Source organism: Haliaeetus albicilla, chromosome 3 (assembly GCF_947461875.1).
Source record: "Haliaeetus albicilla chromosome 3, bHalAlb1.1, whole genome shotgun sequence".
NCBI lineage: Eukaryota > Metazoa > Chordata > Aves > Accipitriformes > Accipitridae > Haliaeetus > Haliaeetus albicilla.
Window position 1 is genome coordinate 30,913,316 of NC_091485.1, and position 21,764 is coordinate 30,935,079.

At 39.9% G+C, this 21,764-nt stretch overlaps 1 protein-coding gene across 40 annotated transcripts in view; it reads left to right on the forward strand.

Moving 5' to 3' along the window:
* DTNA (dystrobrevin alpha) overlaps positions 1–21,764 on the forward strand; it is a 233,755-nt gene that overhangs the window by 184,591 nt on the left and 27,400 nt on the right. For 9 of the 40 annotated variants that reach the window (XM_069779269.1, XM_069779271.1, XM_069779268.1 and 6 more), the window contains 6 exons: positions 2,018–2,098; positions 3,974–4,063; positions 9,675–9,752; positions 10,387–10,479; positions 17,982–18,072; positions 20,426–20,523. In XM_069779269.1, coding sequence (XP_069635370.1) covers positions 2,018–2,098; positions 3,974–4,063; positions 9,675–9,752; positions 10,387–10,479; positions 17,982–18,072; positions 20,426–20,523 — 531 coding nt within the window. The other 31 variants (XM_069779259.1, XM_069779263.1, XM_069779275.1 and 28 more) reach the window with 21 other exon arrangements.

Sequence of the window (21,764 nt, forward strand, 5' to 3'; positions counted from 1 at the left end):
ACAGTGAAAGGAAAGAGCTCTTTTGGGGCTTAGAAGCTTTCTCTTCCACCCCTATTTTGAGATAAAGCTTAGGCAAGACATTAACCTGAAGTGTGTATGTGGTGAACTGCTGAAGTAAGTGGCTGCCACATACCCTCTTCCTACTGCATCAGCAGAGGTAGACTGGGTGCAAGACAAAGCAGAGCCCAAACTCTGCCAAGGGAGTACTCCTCCTGCCTCCTCCTCTAGGACAGTGTTGAGAACCAGCCTCTCCTCTCTTCTCCTCCGCTGTTTAGGATTCCACACCCCAGGGTTGGACCCATCTTTCAGAAACCCCAGCCTGGGCCCAATTAGTTTCGGAATGCGTCTGCTGCCCAGTGAGTGCATTGAGAAAAGGAAAAATGCAGCAGTCACATGTAGTTGGTGTGAACTATTTCTCCTATGTCAGTTACCAGTTTACAATTCCCAGGCAACAAAATACCAGTTGCTTACCCATTAAATAAAATTAGTTTCTAAGTATTCTCTTGAAGTTTATTTTCAAATCTCTGTATTTCAAGACTCATAGCACAATCACCTTTCCAGTGGATTGGCTCTGATCATGGCCTCATCCAGGCTCTTCCTAGCTTTGATGGAGTCCATGAAAAATAATATTAAGCACTTCTCCATAAGTACACATAGCACAAAGTGCTGCTTCTCAGATTCATGACTGACCAGAACTGGAGTTTTTCCCACGGGTCTGAAGATGCAGGGTGAGGCTAAAACTGTATTTTCATATAAATAAATAACATGCCAAATCCTACTCCTCTCTACTCCCAGTTTTAAACTACTTAAAATTGATGTGGTATTGTCAGGCTGAGAAATCCATTTGGACTTGTCAAAGACCACACATTTATGCTTGTCTTCTAACAGTTACAAAATAAGGAAGAAAACATATAGTAATAGTTCATTTCTGTGCAGAACTGGCTTTCTTAATTTATTGTAAATGGTTTGGATGATCAGTTGTCTTGCACAATTGGAGACCAGTGAATATTTTGCAGATGGCTACTATATTTTGATTTGCACATCTGCAGAATTCAGAAAGCAAGACAGATCTTTCACAGAGCTTAAAAGGGATATTAACCAACTTGAAATCTAGGCAATTTGAAGTGTGAATTATATGGCTTCAGGTTCTGCTCATATCTGATTGAAAACCCTGTGATTTTAATAACATTTTTTAGTTTTTCCAGAGTGTCTATGTCTTGTGCCCAATACTGCATAAGAAGTCCATTAAGAAGGGGAAATTTCTCCTTAATGGATACAGAAGAAAAAATTATACATAAAATATTTTTTAAGAGTAGACAATAAAAGAAAGCAGAGGAAATATTCCTTTTCATTTCATTTTTAGTAAGAGCAGGAAATAAAGAATGTAATAATAAAGCCATCATTATCAATGGGTCCTCTTAAACTAGATACTTATTTTAAATTTTGATTTGGGGGGTTGATACACCAGTTGAAAAGCTTTGCAGTTAAACCAGTTTAGTACTACATGTGGTTTATGGCCTGCTGAGGGGTATGAGTACACTGTGGTCACTACGTGGATATGGTAGCATGGAGCGTAGGGCCAGGGATAACCTCATGAAAAGATGTGTAATTTATTGGCAGTTACCCCCTGCAGACCTCCATGCTGCCACAGCAAACCTGCTACCAGTGCTCAGCCTAGCTGGTTGAAAGCAGTGACTGCACTGTGGACTGCAGGCTCTGGAAAGAAAAAATGGCATAGCAGTGGTTTTGCCAAAGGAGGAAAAAGAATCAAGCAAGTTGCTTACCTCAGCCCACACAAAAGCATTATTTCTTTCCAGGCCTAAGTAACAGTGTGTTTTTATCAACTTCTGGTTAAAAACACAGCGTCTTTAATTTGGAACTGTTGCTACTTAAAGCAAAAGGTGCTAGTAGGCATGTTACTTTGACAAGAAGCTCGTTTAATTCTCTGTAAATACTGTTGCTGATGAGTTTTCTTTTGTGCAAAATTAACGCAACTGGGTATTTTGCCGCCTTCTAGGCCCCCCCGACCAGTAACCAGCATGAACGACACACTCTTCTCCCACTCTGTTCCCTCAGGAAGTCCTTTTGCAAACAGAAGGTGAGTTCTTATCCTAATTTATGTTAAACCATATGTGAGAGTGGTGGAGGTTTCAATTTTCAATTCCCCCCAGAAAAAAACAAACCCAAAATAAAATTAACACATGTGAGCAGAGAAATGTCTTGGTTATTTTGGACTGATACTGAGATATCTGGATGGAGAGCTGGAGTTAGGGCACCCCAAGCACCTCACAACAGAGCACAGAACTTTGGTTCTCATTTGAACCATTACGTCCCACTAAATGTGCTCACATGCAGCCTAGGCATCCTCCCATAGGGGCTGAAAATGGGGTGTTGGTGAGAAGCCATTTCATAGCAGCGCTGTGGGAACAGGAACTGGGACATGCCGTTGCTTACTGGGAATGCCTGCATCATGCTGCAAGATATGATACGAACAAAGAGAAAATGTTTTCATACTTGCAAGATACAGCAAGACATCCTTACTCCTGTTAAACCACTCAGACTTTCATTAAAGGCTACAAGAGAGAAGGAGTAGTCTTGGAATATGGTGACCCTTCAGCAAACAAATCAGAGAAGAGGTGTCAGAAACATTAATCCCAAAGAAAGGTGCTTGCAGCTGACTATATACAGTTTGGCTCAGTATTTTGGCTCATACAGGCAAAATATGCGTGTAGCATTTGCTAGCTGTCTCACCCAATCTATGTAAGCCTACCAATGCACATAGATGAGAAGGTGGCAGAAAAATAACTTCCTGCTGTACTGGGGAAGATGAGCAATATGTCTTCCCTGAGTGCATTTTATTGCTTGGTTCCTGCTGTATGTGTCAGTGCTTCAGCGTTCCCAAATAACCAAACGCAATCTTGGGGTATGCATGGCTACGCATTTTAACACCAAAACCAAACCCCCAGTGTACCACACTGCAATCTCACAATAAAGATAGTTTCCTGCTACTTTGATTTATGAACTTGGTTACCAGGAGCTATGAACTGTAAACTCTCAGTGTTACCTTAGTGCAAGTAGCTGCTGTGATAGAGATGCTTTTTGCAAGCCAGTCCCAAAGCAGCCCCCGAGACCAGATCAGCTGCCTATGCAGACAGTGAGACTGCAACTGCAAATTCATTTCTGTTGTTGGAAAATATGGGATTTTATGTGCAAGGCAGGATAATCTATTTGTGGCCTCTCCAGGACAGGTCATTAAGAGCAATGCTCTTTAAGAGTGTAGCTGTTGCTTCTGTTTATCCCCAGGCAGTCCCTGTGCTCATTCAACAGCAGTATGCCTTGCCATTTAGGCCAGGGACCTGCAGTAATAATCACAGCACTATTCATACTTTACATATGAAAAATTCCTGATTATTTTACTTTTGTGTTCTTTAGTAATGCAACTGACTGTCTTTAACTATCAGGATTAAATGTATGTGATTCCTGAGCCATTAGAATTCCTTTTCTCCTAGAGGAAAAACTCCTTGATGGAGAATCCCCTGAAGGCAGGAGACAATAAACCCATCCCAACCATAGGTACCCAGACTTCCTTATAAGTGGATAGTACAACATCCTTATACAGCAAAAAGTTTCCATGATGCAGCAGTCAGTTCTGGCTTTTTTTACAGTTAACAGTACCCTGATATGTAAACCAATTACATTGCTTGTATATTAAAAGTTTTGTAAATTTTGTTCCATTGATGTAGCAGGATTTTAAGTGATTGACAGCTTATTCTCATTATTTTTATTTTTATCTCTTATAAATTTAATTTGCATTTTTTTATTAGAAAGAAGAAACACCCTACAGACTGTTAAGTCAGTATCCTTGCTAAATGTTTGCAAATTGCATTTATTGTAATCAACCAACTCTGAACACACTGCTCTCTGTGTATACTTTTTGGGCTATTAACAAGGTTTCATTGTTTGAATCATTCAGGTTACTTGGGGGTATACATGCAGCCAGTCCTGTGGCTGATGAGCATTCTCTTATAAAGCTGTATGTAAATCAGCTTCACAACAATTCACGGTCAGTATGAGAGCACTAACCCACTAATCACCATAGTTCTGTAGCTCATGCACTAAATCATTAGAGATTCTGCTAAACTACTAAAGATATTCTTTAAGGAAGGCTCTGGTGGGCTAGAGGGTTTCTGCGGCTCCAATTAGTCTTTTGAGTAGACTTCCTGCTGGCTGTGGGCTTTGCCAACTTCTCTTGCTTCTGCACAGCACAAATTCACCCTTTCACGTAGAATTAATATTAACGTATCCAGTGGAAGTTGGAAACGTTGTTTTTGAAAACCAAAAAACCTGCACCTTTATGGTTTTATCATCAGTGTATGACTTGCCTGTTGTGTTCTTGACCAAGGAACGAAAGAGGCTTTCACAAGAGCCTGGAAATGACTCCAGGTCTCACAGCCAGCCTCCTCTTCCTCTTCTGCAGCTCTCGCTGCTGGTGGTTACTGTTCTGCAGTAACAATTGCTGCTTGCCAATAACCTTCCCCAGACCCCTTTGCTTTGCTTTTCAAAATGGCCACAGAAAAGGCAGATCTAAATCCTACAAAAGCTAATGAAGGCTTCCCATTTATGTAGCAAGCACTGGATTTGGACCGATGCCTCTGGCTGCTGCACCCTTTTCCAGCATTCCCTCTCATCTTAGTGACCTAAAGGAAGAGCCTATTTCATTCTGCATAAAAGAAATATGCAACTGGATAAAAATAGTTGCCTCTTTTTTTTTTTTTTTTTTTTTTTTACTGTGGAGTGTAATGACCTTTCTTGTTTTCTATTTTGATTAATCCATGAGCATTAGCTATAATTCACTAAGAAAGTACTGAGACCAAGGTACATTTCTGCTAAATGCCAAGTTCTTCAATCACTATTAGACTAATAACAGTATCTTCATTCATTCTTTTAGGTTTTACTGTTATTATTGCCCTGGGAAAATCAGGCCTCATTAGTGGAAGCTCATCCTCTCATACATCAGAGAAACAGACTATGACAGCTCTGTTTGCAATTGTGCTGATTTTATATTAAATGCTCCGTGATTCATATTATAATAAAAATTGTACAAACTCAGGGTAAAATTTCTAGCTGAACGTAATCAATGCTAAAAGCTCTGCTGGCTGTTTTTTTATTGCAGATAACTTATAGTTACTTTAATTTGTGTCGCAATCTAGTCCAGAGGTTTCAGACTGTTTTAAAGAAAGTTTTTATATAATTAGAATGCTTATGCAAGGGAGAATTGGCACAGACTGTCATTTGTAGCATTCCCATGGTATTTTTTTCAGTTAGTTGTGTCGACATAAGAACATTACCATTTGCAACCAGTTTCTCCCTGTAGCAGGAAATGCTGACTTCAGCACACTGAGTCGTTCTGCTGCTGGAAATGGATACAGTCTCATAAGTTCAGCACAATATCATCTTCATTTCTGGATTCAGGGGTGAAAAGGGGAAATTAACTGGGAAGAAGAATGTTATTAGAGGAAAGATCTTCGATAACTAGTAAATACAATGACAAATTATGGGGAACAGCTGAAAGGAGATTGAACATTATATGTTCTTTGCAGTTTAATTGCATCTGAAACACTGGTTATGGATGGGTACACAATTACTCCAAAGCTCAAAGGAGGTCAGATTCAGGCTCTCCCTGAGATGCTGCTTAGTTTCTTCAAGCCACTTCAGAATCAAAATCCCTTAAAATTTCCCTGCTTGCTTTGCTTAGTTTGAGCCACCATGTCCATAAGAGAGCTTTCATGAGGAGGTTGGCATAAAAATTACAAGCACCTTTTGTCTAAATATGTACAGCATGTTATCAACAATATGCTCTGTACAGCTCAAGAACAACTTTAAAGCACTTACATTAGAAAAGAAGAAACAAAAAAATCTGTGATCTTCTCCCAAATACCAAATCATAGTCATTTGCTGTGTTGACAGCTAATATGTGATTAAAACCACAAGTCCTGTAACTTTTTTACTGTAGCTAATATTCTGGCTTTAATCTCTTTTTTTTGTGTGTGTGTGATCTCAGATTACCTAGAGGGCAGCAGAAAGAGGGAATATTGCTACAGAGTAGGTAATGCCCTTGCAAACCCAATGAATTGGCTATATTATGTCAAAACAGGTAAATTGAGCATTATAGAAACTTCTGTCCAGTCAAAAGGAACAATTCTATACCCTGAATTAATGTTTTCTGCCTTATTTGGATTCTTATGTTCCCCAGCTTCAGTCTGTTAGTGCTGCCTTAAATTACATAGCTACCATAGTAATGATACAATATCCTTCTCTTTCTTAATAAATGTCTTCTTTAAGCTATCAAATTATAGGGCTAAGGTGGGATAAGATGAAACAATGTTTTTTCTTACATTTTTCTCGTGTCCCGTCCCCCCCCCCCCCCCCCCCAGCTAATACATTTAGTTCTTCTAAAGGAGTAATAAACTGGAATAAATGGGGTGATGCAGCACAGTCTGCTGATCTTGAAATTACTTGACAATTCTGTGGTAGATGGAAAGAATGCACTATGGTATCAATGCCCATAGCCAAGGAGGAATTGAGTCTTAATGCTGAGTCAGAGTAGCTAGTGCCTTTTTTGAACTCCACACAAAAGCTAAAAAGAATTGGATATTCTACCTGGGCATAGCACCAGATTAGGCCAAATTTCTGGACAACAGCTAACTTTGGAGCAAAACATACTGTTGCTGCTGTTGTCCATGTTTCTATCTTTAAGGAGCATGGTAGACTTGAACTGTATGTTGCCTTCGTCTGTTGTTTTCAGAACAAGATGAGAATCTTCCTTATTTCATCAGCAATATTCTACCTGTTAAAGGAAATGTTTATATATCTGATTGTTTAGTAGCCAGGTAGACACTAAAGAGGGTATAACATTTACACCAATATTATTAGGTCTACATCTTTGTAGACGTCTGCTCAGAGTTGGAGGTTTTGTCTCTTAATTTGGATGGGGAAGCATTCCTTGGTGTCTTACTAAGTGTTCCATTTTAACAGGAATATATCTTTAAAATATATGTTCCAGTTGCTAGGACCCAGAGAAACTCACTGTGGCCAAAACCATCTCTGACATATTAGCTGTATTTGGTGAATATGTGGAGGATGTAGGAAGATGCGGAAGAACAAGAAGGACAAATGTCAGCTCTTCCCAATGAAGGAAGGTTGAAGGCAGAAAAAGGGACAAAGATCAAAGCGATTATACAAGAGACAGCCTAACCTTGGTATCCAAAGATACTGAAATTATGAAAGAATTAGTAAGCACCTGGAGGATAATAAACCAATGAGAAATAACCAGCATGGATTTGTCAAGAGCAAATTATGTCAAACCAAACTAATTTATTTCATTGACAGGATAACTGGTCCAGTGGGTAAAAAAGAAGTAGCAGAGATGATACAGGTTAACCTTAAAAGGACTTTTGACATAGTCCCAGATGACACGGAAGTACCCAGAGGAGGTATGGACTAGGCAAAATTAGTATAAGAGCAACACTGAAAATCAGTAATTATGTTTTCAAAAGTTTGCTGTCATTCTAAGAGGAGGACTAACCACCTGGGATTCTTGAAGGCTATCCGAAGTCAGACACTATGCACTATTTCTTGTAATGACCTATTGGGAGCAACAGAGTGAGTGTATGCAATTTGTAGATGGTACAAAGGTTGAAATAGTTATGGGAAGGAGTGCTTGGAGAGCAATTTCTAAATTAAAAATGAGCTCAGTTGCAATGGTAGTAATTGATGTCCAAATGATCTGAAATCAGTTAGAGGAAACTCAGTAATTATAAGTGAAAAGTGCTGTAGCAAGGAAGCAAATAATCAAATAAAAGATGGAGCATAATTGGATGGACAGAAATATTGTAACAGCAGACCTAGCAGTTGCAGCGAGCCACAAACTAATTGAAGTCAGCAATACCATTATTAGATTGCATCTAACCCTGGGGCATCATGTGGAAAGCCATTAAAACTCATTCCCTAGAGGAGGAGACATCTGCCTGGAGGTTTGCACCCAGTGTAGGGCAACAACATGGGGACAAATGTGCTACTCAGCATGACAGAGTCCAGAGGAGACACCCAAACATCAGAAAAGCTTAGAAAATGTGACTCATAAGAAGAGGTTGGAAGATACAAGTTTGCTGAATCAACTGAGAAGGAAACAGACATTGATAGACATGATATCAATTGCTCAATGAGTAACGTTTGCTTGCCTGTCCCTCCACCCCAACTATGTTGCTTCTGGAGCATAGGTGAGGAGAGCTTATGGTTGGTAGAGGAGGCATCACACTGCACTGTTATAAAGCAGAGCACAAAATCTGCCCTGGGGTCTTTGGTCTCCTGTTGCAGCAACATATTTATCTTTACTTTAAGAACCAAAAGCTGCATTTTTGGCTGAAGTGGCACACCCTGTACCCCCTGAATGCATTTTCCTTCTGTAATTGGGAAGAAAACATGGTTGGAAAACATATCCTTCTAGATATCATGGAGCATGTTTATCTACGTGGATATCACTTCAGTGGAAGTGCAGCACACATAAGTAGCATGCTGATGGGCATAGAAATGTGAAGCAAGCATTTTTTCTTGCTGTGCAGTACAGCATTTCATTCAGCTATCTTCCAGATTTATTATAAATCAATAGGACGAAGGTTCTTAGGACACCCTTTGTTTGGTACCATCCTTTTGAGAACCCCACTGCCAACCTTGACCTCCTGGAAGGAGTGGAATGGCACACACCTCATATTACTGAATTCCTTCTTTGTCCTAATATTAAAGGTTTTGATCTTTAGTCCATCAGAGCCACATCTGCTCAGTTTTGTCATGAATCACTTTTGTGCAACATCATCTGCCTATACACACATGCACCTGGATGGACAGGTGCATACATGCTCACACACCCATCTTTTGATCAGACATTTACACTATCAGTAGCTAAACCAAAAAATAAAGGTGAATAATTTTTAAAAAGAAGAAAGTAAAATATATTTTTGTTTGCTTTGTTGTTTTTTAAACCAAAAATGCTGCAGCGTGAAAGAAAAACTAACATGTCATTCTCTTCTGTTGTTAGCCAGTGTTAGCTTAATAACATGGATATTTTAGCATTGGGAAAGATGCAGTTACTGCAATCTATTAAAAACTGTAATTAGGAAAAAAAAGTGGGTTTGATGAACTGTGTATTTTTTTGAAACAACAGGAGAACAGTACTTCTGAAAATTAAACTGGTGTATCCCATCACTGGATCTAAATAAGCATATTTCCATAGATTATTGAAACAATCTTATGGCAAATGTGGAGAAAAGCAATTTAGCTATTACGGTGAAGCTTTCCCAGCTTGAAAGCTGTGTTTAAGATGATGTTTATCTTGGACTCCACCTGGAAACTACACAAGCCTTCAGCTCTCCATTTGTCAGAGAAGCACATTCTGTTCGTCTTTTCTGTAGTGAAGGCTTTATAGTTTGCTTTTGGAGAACAGAGGGAAAACTCTAATTCATGACTTCACATTCCTGAAGTTTTCTAAAAATTCTTTAAAGCTTCTACTATTATTTTTATTCAGTCCAGGGCGCTTGAATGAGTTTGAACTCTGTTCTGTAATTAATTTCAGACATCACTGTTGACCCTCTTCTTAGTTTTCCTGTCTTATTAACTAGCTCTCCTTCCAAGAGTACTGAAGTAGAGCAGAGCAAACTGCTGGCTAGGGCTGCTCCAGCTTTTTTGAAAGGCAAAGGGTAAGTTAAAGAGAGATTATGTTCATAGCTTCACTAACACAGCTAAACCAAAACCTTTTCCTCTATTCCTCCCACTTTTAATGTATTCTATAAACATCTTACCTGAGAAAATCGTGATAACCAATTAACCCAGTGAGCTAAGTAGGGCATGTTTAAATATTTTTACGTACATCTGGATGTGTGAGGTCTTGATCAGACACTTCCAAGCAAATCCAACTTGTGATTTTAGTGTGTTAATCATGTCTGTAACATATGTATATTTAATGTATATATGTAATACATAGTATATTAAAGCAAATAGTGCCAACCTCACAATCTGCTGTATTTTCAAATTAAATGGTACTGTACAGCTCCAGTCCCTGGCCCGATCTGGCATCTCACTGATTTCTGAGGCTGGCACTGTAATCGAGTGGGATTCTACCCTCCTAAGCCATTAAATACTTAACATATAAATTACAATCATAACAAAATAATTTCTGCGCTTGTGGTTTTTTTGTTTTGTTTTGCTTTCCTAAGAACGCTGAAGTTTTGGTTCCTAAATTCCCATTTCACAATCTCACTTGCTCCTGCTTTCTCTGTTTATTTCCCTCTGTCTGTCCGGACTGCACCCTCTCTCCCCCCGACCCCGTTCCAGGTTACAGTACAGCCTCGATGTTGCAGACAGGCTGGCCGATGAACATGTACTCATCGGGTTGTATGTCAACATGCTGCAGAGCAACCCCGCACGGTTAGTGCAGGTTTGGCACCTTTGGGGAACCCAGGAAAGGGACGTTGGTCGGCCAAATGCTCTCACTGTTTCCTCCTGGCTACGAGCTGAAGCAGCTCTTTATGAGCACTAACCTAAAGGGAATGCATATGAATATGGGGTATGTCCTCCCAAAGTTGGTGGATTGTGGCAATTGCTGTTATTCTTTCTAGTGATGTTAAGTAGCAAGGCATTGGGAATAATTGCTTAGTTAAGAATGGCTACACGAATTGATTTGGGATAGCGTGCTCTAGTCAGTGCAGGACCTAGTGGTGGTACAGAAATCTGCATACAATGATGACTAACAAGTCCACATTTTCAAGGTAGTAATTTCTGAGGTGATACATAATTTGTAGCTTCACCTTACCTTGAAAGTAAGAGATGGTAATAGTGCGTGAATAATGATAACAGTAATAATAGGAATTTGTTATTAACCTAGTGAAGGAAGGAGTTCATTTCAATTTTTACCCGTCAGGCATTGTTTTTAAATCTGCCTTATTTCTGCATTGTTTGAATCTTGTATATAAATTTGCCCTTATCTCATTCAGAGATATGACAGGTTTCTAAATGGCTGTCTCGATCATAGTTCATTGTTTCTGCTGGAGTGAATATGGAGCTTTGTCTACTAAACCCACCTGCTTTCCTAGCACTTACGGATGGTGGCATTGCAGCAGACCACCCCGGGAAGGGGAAACACTGGCTTCCTCTCCAAGTGCAACAGAACTCTAGACTTTGCAGCCCTGTACCAGCAAGGTGGTGAGCAGTGTAGTATATGGCCCTAGAAAGTGTCACTCTGAACAGAAAACTGTACAGTGTTTCTAACAAAACTATGCTCACAAGGTTTCTTTTGCTCATAACAAACCCTTTGGTTTCCTCTACTGCTATTGCAGAATATTTCCCAGTTTAGGAGAACTCTCCATTTACTCTTATATGTAGAAGGCAACAAGCAACTTCATTTGGGAGGGTCAATGCAATGGTTTTTTGCAGTTTTACAAAATTCCCTTCTGTGTGTAGCTCCAGCTGAAAATAGGGGTAATTTGCCGTGCCCAGTGGAAAAAAAAGTCTGTCTTTGTTGTTCTGGATTGGCTTCTCCGCTCTGTAGCCCACCAGAATGTGCCAGTGGGAAAAAAAAAGGCAAACTCGTTTTTAGTAAGAAAAATGAAAACCATTTCTTCAAACCAAAAATATTTTGAAGGGGAATTTCATTCCTAGAGAAGCAGTTCCAGAAAGGAGACTTATTGAGTAATATTTACACCGTGGCTGTGAGAACAAGCTTTTGGAGCATGTGTGTGGACCAGTCATTGCCCATCCATGATCGAGGACAGGAGTACGCTACCACTCAGTCTGGTTTGACAGGGAGAAGGAAACGTGGCGCTGCCTACCACAAGTGACTCACTTGATATGGTTGTTCAAGAGGCAAGCAAAGAATGGACGTGGTTTAGAGTAATTTTTGGTGCTAGGCTGGTTTGCCAGGCATGGCATTTTGGATGCCATGTCTGCAATTGATTTAGCTTCAGTGAGGACCACCAGTTAGCTCCCCTTGTGAGTGCCTAGCTTCATCTTTACCATCTTCATCCTCTAAATTTTATCCGATATATTCCAACTCCTTCCTTCAAGGTTTGGGCCAACCTCACCAAGTCATCATGCATTTGTTTCTAAATACACACGTACAAATTATGTGCCATAACATCCTTCAAATTTAATGTTTTTGAGGGATGAATGGAGAGTGACTCCATTTTGGCCTTAATTGTTTAAATAACCAATGCAAAGCATAGTACATAACATTTGATTACTGACATTAAATCACTGCAGTCACAACATCCTCAGTGAGAAACAATCTCAGTTCTTTATGTAAGATACCAATTAGATTTTAACAGAGGCATAACCGAAATGGACAGCGGTCTTAGTCATGCATCAAACCGTGCTCCATTGCCACTTTCTGCTTTGTTGCAAAAGAGACTGCTAGTAGAGAAAGGGAAAAGTTAGATTTTGGCAAAGACAAGAACAAACAAGGTGTTGCCATCCTGAAGCTCCTGTGTGAAGCCACTTTGCAGGAGAGGTAGATGAGGCTTCTGCAGGAGGCTCAGCTGCTGCATCTCATGCAGCCTGGGCTGGCATCTTCAGGCAAAGCTGAACTCCTCCTGCCCATGCCCTGAAGTGGCTGGATACGGTTTGCTCAAAACCCACGCAGCTATGTTAGGATGGTGCTGAGTTCAAGTTATTTCAGCCTGCAGCTTAAAGAGATTTGGTAACCTGAGTAAAGCATGTAGTTAACCATAATCAGGTAGCTTCTGATTTAGGGGAGGCTGCAGCTAGCCAGCTCAGCTGTTTTATCTGCCTGCAAAATACCACGTGTACATATGCATATGTGCCATCACAAATTTTCAAGTGCTACTGGCAGCCAAAGGTGAAAAGAGGAATGATTGTAGCTGGACCTTCATCTCCAAGAAAAACCAACAGAAATACTTCATGAGCATAATACATAAAATTACGTTAAGAGCTATATAGAAGCATTTCAAAACAAAACAAGGTTGGTTTTTTTAGATACTGAGTCGGGCTAATTTATAGCAGTTAATGATCAGTCCGGTATAGCCCAGTGTCCCTTTTTTTCTGTTTTAAGTGTAGCTAGTATTTATATTTGGGGTTTTTTTTAATTCATTCAATTAATTTTCACTGCTTATCTTTATTTTTCATCTGCAGTTATTTGATACCGCAACTAGAAGTACAAGTTTTCCTTTCCATCCCTCACAGGCTAATAAGCTGCTTGAGGGGTTTTTAGAAGCCAGCCCTCTAGGGCAAATTAAGATACAAGAGAAAGACTTAATTCATTATTTATAGTAACTGTATGGGGAGAAAAAGTATCCCTGGGCCACATGTTTTGATTAGTTTAATGGTACAGTGTGTTTTAGGATGTAAAAACAATACTCGGTACTTAATTTAGTTCATCTTTAGTGTCTGATTCTAAAAAATAGCTTTTAACTGCAAATAGTTTTCCTTTTTGTTCATATACATTAGAGATTTTACCTAGTTTTGAATGTTAAGTCCACATATTTCAGTCTTTTTCTTTTCAGGTACAGAAGAAAATATGATAAAATATATTATAAGTAGGAGGTTATTTTTGTTCCATAGAAAGTTATTTTCTGATTTATGTTATACTGTGTAGTACTGTGATGAGTCATATGTCCGTACTGTAAAAGTGCCATGCTATTCTATGGTGTTTTTAAAATTGTTTATTAAGGAGGTGTGCACAACAACTAACTCTGGCTAGGAAGGCTGGTCTAATCTTCCCTTGAAGGAGGAAAAACATTCAGAGACCCACTGATTACAGAGGAAATGTATAGACATTTGGCTCCCTTGAATGGAGTTAGTTTGTATGATTATACCCACATACCTGAGTGTTACTAACATTTTGATGGTAAAATCTCGGTGATTGTAAAGCAAATGGCAAATTAACAATAGCAGAGGGCTCAGATGATGTGTCTCAGTTTAAAGTACCTTTAAACCAGGAGAATTTTGAAATGCCACAGATAAACAATCCTCAGGATATATTTGGTTTGTTGCTCTTAGGACATTGTTCTTATAGCCCTGATGCTTAGAAACCTACCCTTTAATTTGTTGGTATTTTACTATAGTAAATTATTTATTAAGTGAAGGTTTGTAGAATAAGAGCATGTCATGAAGACCACGCTGATATCTCTATGGCAAAAATTTCACAAGACTGACATTTCTGAGACTTTTCTAACCAGCGGTTACATAATTTTAAGACCGTCAGGGGACATCCATATCCCCTATTGCAGGGTGCCTACTGCAGAACAGGCTGGTGTGACACATCTAAAGCCTGAGAAATAGCAAAGATCCTCCAACATCACTCCTTTGTTCACAAGCTATCATCCTTTGCCTGCAGTTTTGAGATGCCTTTTTTATGGATCTCCCTTAGACCACAGAATATTACACAGATCAACTAAAGCCTGAAAAAGAAGTCCTATTGTACAGGTGATAATGTTGGATATTCACTCTACGTCCGAATGGTGATAATTCTGCCAGACCAATTAGTGCTAATAATTATAAAGTCTTTAAAGAAATGGTCACTAATGGAGCAGCAGTGTTAAGTGTTGGTTAACTTTTTTAAAAGAAAAGGATCAGCAGCAAGATATTTGTATGCAAAATGTTCAGTTTCTTTCAAAAGGATGCCGGAGTCATTCTCTTGAGGGTCCCAAATTCTGCACACATATTCATAATATTTTAAAGCTTGTATTTCACTGTATCATAGTCTGTGAAGTTGCTGAAGTAAAACAGAAGTAAATTATGGCAAATCAGAACTCTTGAGGCATAAAAATCTTGGCAGTCAAGGCTGATGCTGCTGTGTGTACCTCTGTGCTTAATGATCACATAGAATAGGTACATTCCAGAACTAAATATATCTCAGACATTGAAATTTAATTTACAAAGCTTTGCGGCCAGTGATTTGTGGCATTCATAGACCAAATTTGACATGCTGTTACATCTATTTTATGACATCCATCTACACATAAATATATATCAAAGACATTAAATAGCAAGTAAGAATCAAAAAGCTGCGGTGGCTTGGTTCGTTCAGTAAAGTCATTGTCTCAGGGGTTAACTCGCATCTCAGCACTATGTTGCAGATTGTGTTATGCCAACAAGTGGAACCATAATCCATTATTTTTCCAGGATGGATAATATGGTTGCACATTGCTCTAAAAAGGAGAATTGATGCTGAATGCTTGCATGGCCATCTGTTAGGATGTGATGTTTTAGTCCTTATGGAAAAATTAAAAATTAATTATACTGTCATGAAAGTAACCCTTATTACCTGGTTTGCATAATTTTATGTGTCTGCAAGAGTTGCTTGCCCCTTTTGTTCTCTGGATGACATATCAGGACAGTAAGCATGAGTGTGCAAGAAGCAGAACTGTATAAATTTAGAAAAATACCTTTAGCTTGGGTCTTTTCAGAAAGTAAATCAGTTATCCCACAAAAATAGCATAGAATTAAGCTATATACGTAACAAAATAAATTAAACATAACCAAACCCAAAAAGTCAGTGTTCATCTACCACCAGAAGTCTTCTGTGCAGTCTGCAGCACAAGCTTAGCTTGCACAGAACCCCTCTGGGTCTGACTTTTCATAGCTTTACTGTTTTTCTGAACTTCATGTTTGTGGTCTCACAGGTTATTGTCAGAATGAGAAAAAGATGATGTTTGCCTCTTTTCCCTTACCTCAGCAAGCCGTAACAAATCCACATGACTTCCAGCTTTAGTTTAATGATCAATGAATATCAACCACTATTCATCTTTTGAACATAGCTTCTAAATCCCAGTGGACTTAATCAAGCCAATGAAAAGATGCACATTGTAGTTCCCTGAGGTACCTGGGGATATGAACTCACTGAGAAATATTGGAGAAATATTTCCTTTTCCTTTTAAAGATGCCAGTCCTTCAAAAGCAGAACTTTTTGCACAAGTGCCATTTTCATTTGGAAGGCTTTTAAAGTTCAAGACACAATTTCTGGCAAAAGTCAGAATCAGATGCCCATGCCCAAAATAACCCTTGTTTTGCACACTCTTTTGAAACATGAAGCTCATTCACCAGCAACCGGTTGCATGCCCTAAAGAGTCCATGGGTAGGGAGGTGTGTGCCTGTCTCCCTTCAGCCAAAACATCAGACAATTGCCAAGGGCTAAGAAAATAAGTCAGACTTACCGCTGTCTGGGATAGTCTGCAGGCTGTCTTGTATTCCACACAGCAAAGCATTCTTCTCACCTCTTCTTAGGGGCTTGATTTTTTTTCCTTTGTATATACTAAAAAAGTAATACAATATAGGATTCTAAATACCAGGATTATCCAGGGTCAACAAAGTCATCTTCAGATTTCATTTTTTGTCAGTTTATTAGTTTTGATGGTTCTCTACAAACTTCTAAATGTTTTGTTCTCACTATATTACCTTTTTCCTGCTCATCTGACTAAATAAGAGCCTCCATTTAAAATAGGAAGAGCTGGCAAGGGATTAACCTGAGAGAAATATTTGCCTTTGATATTTGGGGGGGGGGAGTAATAAGATGCAATATTTTGAAGGAATTCAGCATACTTGCTGTTTAGTTCTTACACTTTCTGAGTAATTTTTATGGAGATTCTGTGCACGTGACCAAAGCTCTTCATAGTTGTGCTAGTAGACTCCTGCATCCTGGCAGCAGGAGTTGGCTCCTGTCGTGGTTTAACCCCAGCCAGCAACTAAGCACCACGCAGACACTCGCTTGCTTCCCCCCGCCAACCCAGTGGGATGGGGAGAGAATCGGGGAGAAAAAAGTAAAACTCATGGGTTGAGATAAGAACAATTTCATAGGACAGAAATGAAGAAAATAGTAATGATAATAATAATAAAAGAATTGGAATATACAGAACAAGTGATGCGCAATGCAATTGCTCACCACTCGCGGACCAATGCCCAGTTAGTTCCCGAGCAGCGATCCACCCCACTGCGGCCAACTCCCCCCCCCAGTTTATATACTAGACGTGACGTCCCATGGTATGGAATACTCCTTTGGCCACTTTGGGTCAGCTGTCCTGGCTGTGCTCCTCCAGCCTTTTTGCTGGCTGGGCATGAGAAGCTGAAAAATCCTTGACTTTTAGTCTAAACACTACTTAGCAACAACTGAAAACATCAGTGTGTTATCAACATTCTTCTCATACTAAATCCAAAACATAACACTATACCAGCTACTAGAAAGAAAATTAACTCTATCCCAGCCAAAACCAGGACAGCCCCAAGGTAAAGTGAGTCTAAGTCTGGCATCAGTGGTGATATACAAGTAATAAGTTGCAATATTTTAAAGGAATTCAGCATATTTGCTGTTTAGTTCTTGCACTTTCTGATCACCATTATGTGATTCTCTGAAATCTTACTCCCAAATATCAAGAAGCCAAGAGTAAAAGAGAAAGTCTGATTATAAACTCCTGGATCAGTGGTTCCAAACTGTGGTCCGTGATAAGTGCCCTGCAAAACTTTCCTAAATATTGTTTTCTGTTGCAAATCTGACAAAGCTTCTAAAGTTTTTCTCAACAAACACTGAGGTTCCTGCTCATCCACTGTCCAAAAAGTAATCACTCTTTTAGGTGATATGACAAAGCTGAGAAGAAAAACAAGTGCTGACTGGTGGTCCTAACCACGTCCCACCTCTCTTTGAACACAGCAGTCTACAAGTTGCATCTTGCACATCGCAGGGGTTCCAGACTGCTGCTGTTTCCCCCTAAGGGAAGGTGCTGCCTGGCCCCTAGAGCTGATCCTTCCAGGGAAATTATGCTCCCACTTCTCCCCTTTGCTCAATTAACATCTGCTGTTGTTAATTTGGCAACATTTTGCTTCTAAATTCTGTAATGAGGGTATGTGAGTGGACAGCGTGACAGAGCAATGGTCATTTTTACCATGTATTAACATGTCTTCCCTCCTTCCTCTCCAACCCTAAGCAGCGTGCTCGACAGCGCAAGTCGCCTGGATGAAGAACACAAGCTGATCGCCAGGTATGCAGCAAGGCTGGCAGCAGAAACTTCTTCATCAGTAAGTGTTTTAATTAAAAAAAGGTACTTTCCTTCTGTCGTGTTCCAGGGGCTTGGCAAGATCGGGGAAATTACATCTGACAGTCTTAATGATTAATGGATTATTTTTCCCTATCCTTGTCATCAGACATTGTTATGCTTCAGTAATAACACTTTTATGCAGTCCATTTAAAACGAAGAGTCCACATACTAATGCATACAATCTATATACTAATGCAATGGTATTTAAACAATTACAGCAAAGGGAATCTGACATCTTGAACTCGGGAAAGACTAGAAAATCTTGTCTGGACTAGCTTTGGTTAAAGGTTAATGATTTACTGCAGTGGGAAAATGGGGTGGTGAATCCATTTTACTCTTTAGTTCAAATATCAAGGCCACTAGGGCCCTAAGTGCTGAGGATTTTAAAGAATGATCTTCAGCAGGGTGACTGTAATGACCCCCTGCATTAGCCCTGGCTCCCATTTTCATTTCAGAGCAATGATTATTCTGCTCTATGTATCCCAAGATAGAAGGTGATGACAGGCTAAAACCTCACTAACTATATTCAGGAATAAGAGAGAATGAAGCAGGAATCTAATCGAAGCATATAAAATCCTAAGTGGCACAAATAAGGTCAGCCTAGTTACTTTTTTCCATCTCAGCACATTTGATAGAACAAGGGACCATAAATGATGGTTTAGTGAAAATCATCTGTCATGGAACATTTCACACTACCCGCAGCTGCGGGGGAAGAAGAGGGTGCAGGGGTGCTGGGGTGCTCCTGGTCTGCCTGCCCAGCCCAAACCAATCCTTTCCAGAGGCGTGACGCACAGTGTTTCAAATTTAAGGCAACCTGTAGGTGATGGTCCTGTTTCTGAAGGATGGTAATTCTTTATGGGAACAAGATTTCCGGTTAATAATGTCACTGGGTAGAAACTGGTAGAAATCAGTTGCATATAACATGTGCCCCTGATATGGGGGAAAGCTTAGGAAACAATATTGAAGTAGCTTTTAAATAGAGCTGGTTTGAAGGAAAATGCTGAATTTCTCATTGCCATCTGTCTGTGCTCTTTGAACAAAAGAGACGGAAGGAAAAGAAAAGGTTTCTGTATACAGAGATCTCTCCGAGCACAGGAGTGGTACCACATTAGGAGCACAGTGGAAATTTTTAAAACTTTGCTGACGGTCATTCTGTTTTTTAAGGAATGAAATATATTAATAACACTGGGCATTCAGGATAAAGATCTTGATTCCCCCTGTATCAGTCATGACATCCACCAGTGTGCATCAGTTCTTCTTTATGCACTGCTCTGCTTCACTGTGGTTGGAGTGTTAATGGGAAAATGTATCCACAGCAGAAGAAATGGTTACAGGCGTAAGGTACTGTCCTTTCCTCACAGACAGTGCTAACAAAGGTTTGCACTGAGATTATCTTCATCCTTTTTGAGGGTCCACCTCCTGGAGGAGGAGGTGCCTGGCATCACATAAAATTGGGCTCCAGACTTACACTTCACAGGGCTTTTACAGTGAGAAACACTCAGATCACAGCAGTAACTCAGCAGAGTATTTTTTAATGTCTGATTCTTTCAGGTTGGAGTTAGAAATAAATGGATATCTTTGATAGCTGTGAAACTTTAAATGTCTTGCTCTGCATTGTCATTGATACAAAACTGAAATACAGGAGTGTGAACAAGGAGAACAGTATTTGGTTATTGCTGGTGAACATGGAAAAAGCATAGTCCAATGAAGCTGTAGTGAGCACTGCCTAGTTTGGTAAGAAATAGTGTAATTCCCACTTCATTTTATTGGGAAAAAAAGGTTCTGCTGTACCTGAAGGACTGGGGAAAGAGTTTTTCTTAAGTACCATCAGAGTTTATAGGAAAACTTGGCCAAATGGGCCACGCAGCCACACTGAAAACTGAGTACAGCTTTCAAACTGAAAGTAAAACCCTACTTTCAAGAGAACAAAGCATCACTGCACTGGAAACACATCCCCTTCTTTTTGGAGAGAGACACTGGTTTTTGCTTCAGTGTATTCCTCTTGTCTGTAGTATCAAAATTAAGAGCCATATTACAGCAACTGCCTGCAGCAGTGCCGTTGCCTTTTACAATCGGTTCAGAGGAAGCTCCTTGAAGAAGCAATGAATGACAGGATGGTAAACACTGAGTCTTATTTACTTTAGCACTTACCCTGCTTTTACTAGCAATGGCGCCATACTGGTGTGAGCACAATATGGATGCTCTTTTTTTAGTGTAGGCAAGCTTGCTACTGCATTTTCTGTAAGCAGATTTCACAGAACAGATATGTGTTGAACTCATGGGTGCATGCTGGCTATTCCTCCTTCAATGCAGCCTTCTCTTTTTCACAACAGCAGCAGGGTCAGCAGAGAGGGGCATCAGATATCTCCTTCACCATTGATGCAAACAAGCAACAAAGGCAGCTGATTGCAGAGCTTGAAAATAAAAACCGGTAAGCATCCACAAAGTACCTGGTTTTGTTCAGTCCCATATATTGTGTATGTTTGTTTGTTTCCTGACATTTTTTACCACCTACTTCTGTGCAATGTGCTTATACATGCACTTACACCTCCCCCTAGGAAAAGCACAGGGCACAAAAAGGTCCACAGAATACAGCAAAGGCTTTGAAATCCATAGCTACCCTGTGTTTTAATGAGTGTACTGTTCAATGACGTGATGCAATCATCGATACTTTACTGTTTCCAGCTGCTGTTTGTTAAGAGTTAAAAAAAAAAAAAAAAGCCTGTCCTGTTTCAAACCCAGATTAACTTTGAGTTGGATCCTCTGGAGCACTATAACATGAAACAATAAAAGGATCAGTCACGCTGGTAATGTTATGCTCCCCTGCTTTTATTTGTGAAAAAGATGATTAAAGCTCTCCAGAACACAGTCTGCCTCGGAAAGGTTTGCAGAAAGGTTAGCAGCAAGTTAGGCTGCTGATCAAATGAGACACTAGGTACGGATGTGACCGAGACTGAGAGAGAGTGTCCAGCAGAAAAAGGCTAGCCGACCCCAAAAAGGAGTGGTGCCCGTTTGTTAGCAGCAGAGGATCTGGCCCTGGGTATCAGACTGCCTGGTGCCATGAAATATGGCAGCAGAGCTCTGCTTTTACTGCTGGACTGTAAAATAGAGGCCAGCCCAGACCAGATGGTTTCCTATTCCAAACTCTGCACTGCCTTCTGTCACTGTGTGATGAGCCACCAGCTCCTGTCTTGATTTGTCTTTCATAGTTCGAGGCTGCCTCCTGACCGTCTGCTATCCAGCACGTTGTGAAGAAGAGACAAAATGCACGAAGGTGTCAACCTTCTGCTGCAAAGCTTTGTATTAGCCTTTTGACAGCGCTCCAGGGCTGGCAAGTCCTATTAAAGTGCTTCTCCATGAATTGTTGACCGCTCTCACATCTCTTCTTACACTAAAAGTATTTTTTGAAGTGCTAAATATTTTCTCTGATACTCAAGAAAGGCCAGATAGGTTATTTTAATTTTTGTTAAGCTCACGTGGTGCTTGAAATGTTCATGGGGAAGAATTAAAAGGGAGCAATTTAATTAAGCATAGAGCTATTTCATGTCTACCTCTGATTTTTGGGGGTCTTGAAGAAATATTTCCCTTTATGGTAAAATCCTAAAAGTTTATTCAAAAAATATCCAGAGGCCTCTCCGATTGCTGAGGGCTTCTTTTGTTGCTTGGAGCCCA